This window comes from Belonocnema kinseyi, chromosome 7, assembly GCF_010883055.1.
Source record: "Belonocnema kinseyi isolate 2016_QV_RU_SX_M_011 chromosome 7, B_treatae_v1, whole genome shotgun sequence".
NCBI classification, from domain to species: domain Eukaryota; kingdom Metazoa; phylum Arthropoda; class Insecta; order Hymenoptera; family Cynipidae; genus Belonocnema; species Belonocnema kinseyi.
In genome coordinates this window covers 102,012,547-102,022,467 of record NC_046663.1, presented here as the reverse complement: position 1 = coordinate 102,022,467, position 9,921 = coordinate 102,012,547, and the positions used below count along the sequence as shown (strand labels likewise).

Below are 9,921 nucleotides of genomic sequence, written 5' to 3'. Positions count from 1 at the left end.
ACCACATTTGGCGAGAAAAAAAATTCTCTTTCATCACGACAACGCCCGAGTTCACACATGCTTCTTTTCAATGGCTAAAATTGAAGAACTAAAATTCGAATTAGTCGATCACCCACCGTATTCACAAGATTTAGCCCCCAGTGACTTTTTCTTATTTCCAAACTTGAAAAAATGGCTCGGTGGACAGAGATTCCCAGACAACGAAGACGTCATTGCCTCTGTAAGTGCTTATTTTGAGGAACTTCCGAAAACGCACTTTTCTGAAGGATTAAAAAAACTTGAAAAGCGATTGACCAAGTGTATAGAGCTCCAAGGAGATTATGTTGAAAAATAAAAAAAAATTTACCCAAAAAAAATTGTTTTTATACTTCATTCTAAGGACTTATTGAACTACCCTCGTATCTTGTTAGTTTGATGCTTTCTGAATATCTTCCAAAAAATCTTTTTATTATTTTCTTCAAATTTTGAAAACATGAAAAAAGTATATATTCTGAAAAATCCCACCTTTTCTCGTATTCCAAATTTTTTTTTAATTTGCTACTAATACCAGAAGGGCATTTTATCAGCATCATGCGTGCTAAAGAATTTCAGAGACCGGGAGAATTTTTTTTTCTAAAAATGTAATTTTTTACTTTTCTCGTAAAATATGAAAAATATCGCAAAGAACAAGAAAAAGTAGAAAATTCGATTGTAAGAAAAAAGAGATTTGCTGACTACAAAAGTTATTTAGCAAGAATTAAACTTACAAGATATCTTCATTATCAAAGTATAAATTTAAAAAGAAATTGGCAACAAATTTGAAGGTCTGTTTTTTTGAGAAAATCAAAGTTATAGAGCTTTAAAGAACAAAATTAGGATTTTTTGAAAAACAAAAGCACAATTTTAAATATGCATAACTTATTAGAAAATTTTTTTATTGCAAATCAAAAAAATACGTATTGCCTTATTTCGCCTAAAAAACAACATAGTTCGTCCCCGGCAGATTCTGCGATGTCAAGTTTAAGACCCTTCCTGATTTGAAATGGATTCGGTCTGTGGGGTTTTTTGTTGAGAAAATCGACATTTAACATTTTCAGAAATCAAGCTTTCGCTAATAAACGCTCTCAGAAACAAAAATGAACCGATGAATATTTCTAAATATCTCAATTAAGTCAAAAATATAGAGGTATCAAGAAAAAATTTGTATTTTTTTCAAATCATTCACAAAACTTAAATACGCATAACTTTGTAGACAATTTTTTGTTCGCAAATGTGGAAAATACGTATCGCCTAATTTCATCGGAGAAATCACATATTTCGAGCGATCAACTCCTTGGAGTGAAACAAACTTTGAACTTCGAGCAATGTCTGTTACTGTTTGTATTTAATTAAAAATAATGTATTTCAGCAAGCACAGAAGGAGATTGTGAAACTACGGGAATCCGAAGAGAAGCAAAGAAGAGCAAAGGAAGCACGCGAGAAGGCGGAAGTGGAAAAAGCGGCTCGCGCTGAGCGAAAACGCGCACTAGTTGATATGAATGCCCATGAAACTCAGGAAGGCGTTATGGACAGTCTAATGGAAGCTCTCCAAACGGGTTCGGCCTTCAGTCGACCCGATCAACGTCGCAAGCGTCAAGCACGTGTGGCTGGTGGTAAGTTGAAATTAGTTAGGAATACAAAATTCAACACACTCATGTTCGTAAAGCGGAGGTTCGGTCAGAAAACTAAATCGCGTAATGGATCCTACTCAAAGTCCAGCGTAAGCGATGATGAATTACTAGAAGACAAATCATACTCAGCAAAATCAAATCGAGCTTCAACCTTGCCGACTAACAAGGCAGAATATTATACTCCAGAAGATAATAAGATTTTTAACAAGCAAATGATGATGCAAGCGGCAATGAGGACACCGAAAAAAGATAAAGTTGCTCATCAATGGAAAACGAAGACTGAGGATAGAGTCGTTATTGATAAAGAAATGTTCCGTACTCCCGCAGAGAATCAGAATTTCTACAAGCAAATTTTGCTTAGCTATGCTGAAAAAGCTCCGAAGAAGGAAGAAATATTTTCTCGACTCAGTAGAGTTTATAAAAATAAGTCTAGTTCTAGAATCGATATTCCGTCCAGATCGCCAATGTTGGAAGAAACGCCCAGAAGACAAGTTTCAATGTCCTTTAGTCTCTCGAAACTTCAGGATTTCAACCAGACCTATCTTCTGGAAACTCCTTCAGTAAAAAACTACAGCTATTTGGGAAGTATTCCGAAAGACGATTGCCCGAATACTGCTTATAAGTCGGTGATAACAGAATTGAAAGATTGGACACCGGAACATTTTAGAAAGTCTCCTTCATCTAAGCGAATTGTGAAACATTTTTCGATGAAGGAGAATTCGAACGAAAGTTATCGAAGAACGCCTGTAAGAAAGAAGATTATGGTTAGCAAAAGCAAGAAAAGAAACAGTATTGTTCGCCGTGCTGTTTCATATAGAAAGAGAAATTCTCAACACCACTCGAATAAAATCAGGTTGCCGAAAAATGGGCACAGTTTTTCGAAAATTGGTATTTCTCCGCCTGCTGATTTCGATTCTACAAACTCGAAATTCATAGAATCATGTGACAATATTAGGAGTTTGAAGGATCTTAAGAATTACAAATTCCATCTTGCGAGAAGTAAAAATTTTGAGAATATAATTGGCGTTAAAGATGAGAATCAAAATCATGTTTTCAACAATCTCAACGATTCTCTAAAGGCACAGTTCACACCAACTCCTCGTTCTAAATCTGTTTCAACCGAAAATTGCAAGTCTCCTTACAATGAGGATATCAGCGGCGTTCTTGAAATATCAAATATGGCGAGTCCTAGATTTTTACATCCGGAAACTTATAGGCAAATTATTATCTCTGATCAAAAATCTCCACTTAGTGAAACGAGCAAATGTCCAGCAAGCTGTACGGATATTTCAAAGTCTCAGGAGAATTTCTCGTCACCAGTTAAATTTTTCAAGGGCTCGATCGTCCCCCAAATTGAGGGTAAAAAGAAAACCTGGAAATTGTGGAAGAGATTAGGAAATTCAGCGAAGAGCGTATCGCGAAAATATAATGTGATACAAACCACTGAAACTGAGGGTGTTCAAAAAAATAAAAAAGAATCTAGTGATAAGAGGAAGGGAAGTGTGACTGTCGGGAAAGTCGAGTAGCGTTTGCTAAAAACCGAGCAGAATTTTAGAAATGAGATTCACTGTTAAAAATGCAACCAGGTCTTTTATTAACTTTTAGACTATGGTTTTACTGTACTCAAACTTTTCCTATTTTACTAGGTGGATATAGTCTACGATTTTTTGTATATTTTTTTATCGCATTTTTTATAATTAGTTATCAAAGAGATTTATGAAAGTTGTAGGGAAGGTTTTATTGTTAAAAAATGAAATTTGATTGTAAAGAACGTCAATGATGCTGATCGTTAAACGAAGAAGTTAAAAAGTTTATTTGTGATTAGATATTGAAAAGAAATAGTATTTTAGTTAGAATTATGATAATATACTTGAGACTTGCCAATGAAATCATGTGATAATAATGAAGCTGTGAGAATCTTTTAGTGAATTTTTTAGTAAATATGAAAATTTATATTTAAGAAATAAAGGAAGCGTTCTTCAGTACAAATCATTGTTAACAAGAAAAGACTGATTCGATATCAGCAATGTATTTTTTTATTCTTGGTGAAAATGTAAGAGCAGTTGTAAATGAGAATGTATGACTAATTGTCAATGGCTTGAATTATTAAATTCATTTTCAGAATTTTTTTTTGTCTCATTTTCTTATCTGTTTGTTTTTGTCTTTCTCTGTCTGTCTCTGCCTGTCCGTTTGGTTGTGCTTTGTAAGAAGTTTTGAAAAGAAGAAAAATTTAAATGACGCTTAAAAAAGTTGTGGAGCATAGTTTTTTTCTGCATGCATGAATAAATATTTTAATGAATTGCTCTTATGATAAGGTAGTTATTAAATTCGCAAATTGTCCAGTGAACGGACATTTCGAATTTGTTATGATTTCATGCATCGGAAGTGTAGACGATTGATGTTTATGTTTGCAATCGGCCTCTCGAATAGTTTGTGTATTTCATTAGTAAGTCTGAAGGTAGATTTTGGTTTACTCTTATACCAAGTTTGTACATTTATCTTCATAATTTAAATTTAATCCTAAAGTTTTAAGTTTTAATTTTCTCTTTTAAATTAACAACTTTCCTGATATTTATTCCGCAGCTGAGAGGAGGGCACAACTCAATAGAAGTCGATCACGCACTGGATTGGTCGGAACGGGCTTACTAGGAAGAGAATTATCGACGTAAGTAGTATTTTTCCTTTTTGTCCAATATTTTAATTTAGCATTTAAATTTAAAAAATAAAATCGGAAATGTAGTTTGCAGCTTTTTTATTTAAGAAATATTTTTAATTATTGTAAGATATTTTTTAGTTCTTGCAAGTTTACTAATTCTCTTAAGGTTTTCATAATTTATTAACTATTAAGTTATTCATTTTTCATTTAATAAAAGTTTATTATGCATATTAAAAATTTACTGAACAAAAATATTGCGAAGAAAATTACGTTCGGTGACCAGAATTAGTTAATTCCGACTTTGCAGTTACCAGTAACTTTATATTTTTTACTTCGAAGCGAGGGGTTGACAACTCGGCCGATGGAGTGTACACTCATTACAAGTGACTTCAGTGACTTCATGTGAATTCAAATGACTTCATTCTGGTGACTTCGCCAAAGATGTACACCTGACTTCACGATTTGTTAACCCCTCGCTTCGAAGGTACTTTTACTTCTATTTTACCTATTTTTTAATGTCAAATATATTTATTTGTCTATTTTTTTATTTTATTGAGTTGGAGAACGCTACAATTTAAAAGAGTTTACAACTTTTAAGTTATTCAATTTATTTTATTAAGACACAAATATAAATATAATTAAATTTACTTTCAAAAATGTTTAAATCATTTTATTTACAAAATTTATATTTTTCAACACTAATTGGAAGATTTTTAAGTTTGTAATCTTGAAATTCAAAATATTTAAATTGGTGAAAAAATTTTTAAATATTTAAAGTTCAATCCAACTTTAGAACATTTTAAGTTAAAGAAGTATTTAAATTATTTAATCATTTTGTTTTGAAATTAAATTTAATAATCTATTTATAACTGAACAAAAAATTGTGGAAAAATTTAATCAAGTTTAATTCAAATTTCTATATCGCCTTTTAAATTTGAGCATTTTTTCAATAGAGAAGTTTTTAAACTTGAACGTTTCTTGATCAGAAATCTGTTTATATGTAATGCTTTTAATTTGGGAATTTATACTTTTTTAATACAAAAGAAGCGAAATTCTATATTTTTCAAGATTTTATTTTTGAAACTATGAAAGATTTTTAATTGGAAGGCTTCCAAATTTTGGCACTGGACATTTTCATGCTGAAAATGCTTTTAAAGTATTTTTAGAAATCAGTCACGGAATTAAAAATAATAAGAATTCAAGTGTTTTTTCAAGACATTAGAAAAATTTAAAGTTTTAATAATTAATAAAAATTAATTGGAAACCTTTTAACTTTCAAATTTTTCGCTTTGAGAGAATTCAAATGATATATTATGCAGTTGACACTCAGTAGAATTAAAAAGCTTAAAATTTGCAAATCATCATTTGGGAAGTTTGTTATGAATCTTCAACAAAAACTCGATTTCGAATTGACAAATTTCTAACCTCTACTGTGTCCTGAAATTTAGAATTGTTTTTATTTATGGAATCGTTTGAATTTTAAAGCCTTCGAATTCGAATATATAGTTTGTATTTGAGATACTTGGTAAAATACCATTTACATTTTAAAAAAAAGTAAACTGCAACATTGATATTATTTTAACTTTGAAGTCAGGGGTATATTTGAATTTGACCTGCTGGGAATTGAAATGAGTCAAATTTTCAAAAAACTAAAATCTTCAAATTTATTTTCTTAATCTTTCTGATGCTTCATTCAGTTCACTAATGGCAATAAATCTAAAAATGCCAAAAAATTCTTCCTAAAGTAATTGCAGATTAAAATTGTAATCATTTATAAATAGGCATTAATTGCAACATTTATTTCTTAATTTCCTGATAAAAATGTTGTCTTTTTTTCAGTGAACTGTTAGGTTCGGCGTAGCATGGTGCAGTAACCGTCCTTATCTCAATGCTGTGATGTTTAGCGCTTCAGAAAAGACAGTTGTGTTTTGCTGATTTTGAAGTGGTAGCAATTTATGTCAACATTTATTGTAAAGTGTTTGAAAGGTACAGTTTTTGTATCCAACAAAGGCACAATTCGAAGCAATTGAACATTTGCTTACAAAGAACTGGACAGTCTTCCTTTCATTCCCAAACAAGAATAACTTGGTACGTTATTCGCGACAGTGAAAATTGCACCGAGATGACCTCGTGCAAATATCCAACAAAGTCTATTTTTTCTAAGAATTTTTAATTTTTATTCGATTCAAGCTCCCAGATAGGGCTGTAGATACTGTTGTATAAATTGTAAACGAGTTAGGTACGTAACGAATCGCAATCGATAATTTAGATCTATGGTCGTTCGTTTTACGGTGCATATACTATCTATGTTCTATATCGTTTTTCATTCGTGCACAAGCCTTCGTCATACTTCGCAGTTTAGCGATTGAAAATACGTGAAATTGTAATTAGCGGTGCCTGAAACTAAAAAGCCGAGACTGTGAATTTACGCTTATTGAGATCACTTTTACGATTTTGTGAACTAAGAAGGATGCGAATTATAAACGACGTCTAAGCAGGATTTTCTGCGAATTTATTGTGATAAGAGATACTTTTCTACTTTTTATATTTTGCACTTTTCCAATGTACATACAAATCTCACGTAATTTTTTACGTTCACAATTGTTCGGCTGTAATGAAAGTATTTTGAGAAATTTTATACTTAGAAGTTTCATTATTTGGATACTCTGTTAAAATTTGTTATGAAATAATTGTTAAGGGAGCAGCTTAATGTGAATGAATGAAAGTTTTAAATTTGAAAATATTGCTTGCGTTTGCAAAAAAGATTTTTCCTATTTTTACCTCAAGTAAAAAATTAATTTTCCATATATATTTTTATCGAAGCGAATACATTTTTAAGATATATAATTTTTCTTAATGACCAGCGGCACAGACATGACGAAGGGTTGGAACTAAAGCCAGTATTGTGAAACAAGTAATTTTACACTCCTCACATTCATAATATAAAACGTCTTACCTAAACCTCTTTCACGATCATTTTTGCATGAAAACATGATCTTGGAAAAAGGCCTCTACAAAGTAATCGTAGGATATAAACGATAGTGAATTGTACATTGAAAATTAGTTTTTGAAAATACTTTATTTGAAAGAGAATGTTACACATTAACTCGTCTGTATTTTTCATTGTCACATAAAATATTTTTTCGCAACCGCATGATAAAGTTTGTTCTACGACTGATGTGAAACTGCTATTTGTACGGTATCTGAATTATGATCAGTTAATTCGTTAGTGCAATGATTAGGCAAAGATTTAAAATAGAACCTGCAATTGGATATGATTGACGTTGTTTTTTTCAAAGTATTCATCTTAACTTTGAAACTCAAGACAGAGGAATCTGACACTTTATTTTCAGAATATATATTTTAATATATAATTTTATGTAAATTATATTCACGAGATAAAAATCAAATGTTTTTTTTTTTTTAATTAGACAGATTCCCCTGTGATGTTTATCGGCCAAAATTTTGTATCCATTTATGTGAATATTAAGATGAGCTGATAACGAGTCTACTGCCGTGGTGACCTTGGAGGAGAAACGCTATTTATTTTACCTACCTAATTTAAAGATCTAAATTAGGACATTATTACAATTTTAAATAAACTCCTGCGGTTGAATTTTGTACAATATTGTTGTAAAAATTGAGTGTCCACAAAAGCGAAGTTGTGGAACGGAGAGATTTATTAAAAAACGAAAAAATATATATTTCTATTTCTGAATCAATATCCTTTTAGAATGTTGAAAAACGTCTTTTCTATATTGCAAGATAAGAAGTTTGCCTCCTGGAACCCAGATTTAGGAGTGAAGCAAAAACATGATTATCCTAAACAGGGTAGCTTTAAATAATAATGTCTTTTGTATGCTTTTTTTTTTTAACTATTTTCTTATTTGTGTATTGTTTGAGTACAATTGAAATTACTTTATTGTTCCTTGCAATTTCTTGATCACTTAAGAGTTTAATTTTTCATTTTAATTTCAGTTGCAGCATCCAAAACTGAATTATGACATACACTCCCGGTCAACAAGTATAGCCCACCCTGAGACGAAATTGGTCGAAATAAAAAGTTATATCTCTGTCAAAAATTCATGTATTAAGAAAAATCAAACGTGGTTTTAAATTTTGAGCCAATACCTTTCAAATGCAGATGGATTTATAAAAAAATTTATTTAGCCGTTTTAAAGTTGAGACTATTTTTTTCAACGCTGGATACCTCGGAATCTATGCAATCACAGAAAAAAACACTCTAAAGAGAAAAAATGTGTTTGCATGCAGAATAAGTATTTTTTGAAGAAAAAATCATTTTGGAACAAATTTTTTCTTCATTTTTTACCATTGTTTTTTAGTTAATATTTTCTAACTTTTTTACGCAAGAGAATATAGTTACCAGATTATTGTTGCTATATTATTTTATGTATAAAGTCTAGAAAATATTAATTTAAACAACAAAATGGTAAAAAATGAAAAAAAAAAAATATTTTCCCAACATTATTTTCACTTTACATATACTTATTCTGCATGTAAACACAAACATTTTTTCCCTTTAGAGTTTTTTTCTATAATGAATATATTCCGAGTTATTCAGCATTGAAAACAGTGATTTTTTTCAGAAAAATCGTCATAAAATTAAAACCACGTTGGATTTTTTAATACATGAATTTTGAACAACAATCTAAAACTTTTTATTTCGACCAATTTCGGCACAGGGTAGGCAATACTTGTTGACCGGGAGTGCATGCCTAATTCGATATCTTCAATTCTTCAGTCAATCGCCTTCCAATTCGACTGTATCGAAGAAATCTTACAATATTTATGGATAGAGACCAATTTTTTATTTATGTAAAAAAAGATTTCCTAACGACCTCGCCATATCCATTTCAAAATAAAATAAGAAATGGACCAGAATATCATTGTTTTAAACTATCACATGACAGCATGTACTCGATATGTATTTCAGAAAAATATGATGTCCTTATCAATTGAAAATTTCAGTTATTCATATTTGATGTTTAAAAACGGATTTTTTTACCTTTGCCCGTCTTACAGCATAATCCGTCCAACCGATTCCGTAAACTATCAACAAAAATTTTCTAAATCCTAGGAGTATGCAAAAACTCGAAGTTCGAACGAGTCGAGTCGAGCTGAGCTCGATCCGGTTCAAGTCGAATCCGAATCCAATGGAGTCAGCATTTGTTACACTGTTCAAGGGTCCCAAAATGAAGGTTAAGCTCGTTAAACAGATATTTCCAGCCAAAATTAAAAAATTTAGAGCATTTTCAATATTTGAAAAAAATATAATTTTAGAAATTTTTATCAAACTTTCTTATAGATGGATAGAAGACTTGCGAATTATCCAAAGAAAATTGCAAATTCGATGAAAATTAGAAACGTTATATACTTTTGCAAATTTTTTAAATAGAACAAAAATAAAACAATTTTTGTCCGATAGATCAAGAAATTTTATTCAAAGTTTTTCACTGGATATCAAATATATTTTAAAACTATCTCAGTTAAATTTTTCGATTAGACTAAAAGTAAAAAAGAGCTTTTTCAAAATTTGAAATAAAATTTTTTTTAGAAGTTTTAGAAATTGTTGTCAAAGTTTTCTATATGCGACAA

General features: G+C 30.6%; 1 protein-coding gene across 6 annotated transcripts in view; it reads left to right on the top strand.

Moving 5' to 3' along the window:
* Window positions 1–8,007, top strand: part of LOC117177520 (protein diaphanous) — an 86,732-nt gene extending 78,725 nt beyond the window's left edge. For 4 of the 6 annotated variants that reach the window (XM_033368284.1, XM_033368283.1, XM_033368286.1 and 1 more), the window contains one exon: window positions 1,388–3,710. In XM_033368284.1, coding sequence (XP_033224175.1) covers window positions 1,388–3,175 — 1,788 coding nt within the window. In that variant the 3' untranslated portion in view covers window positions 3,176–3,710. Of the gene's footprint in view, window positions 1–1,387; window positions 3,711–4,232; window positions 4,315–4,644; window positions 4,790–6,144 lie in introns of those variants that run through there. The other 2 variants (XR_004467703.1, XM_033368287.1) reach the window with 2 other exon arrangements.
* Window positions 8,008–9,921: the final 1,914 nt, after the last annotated feature.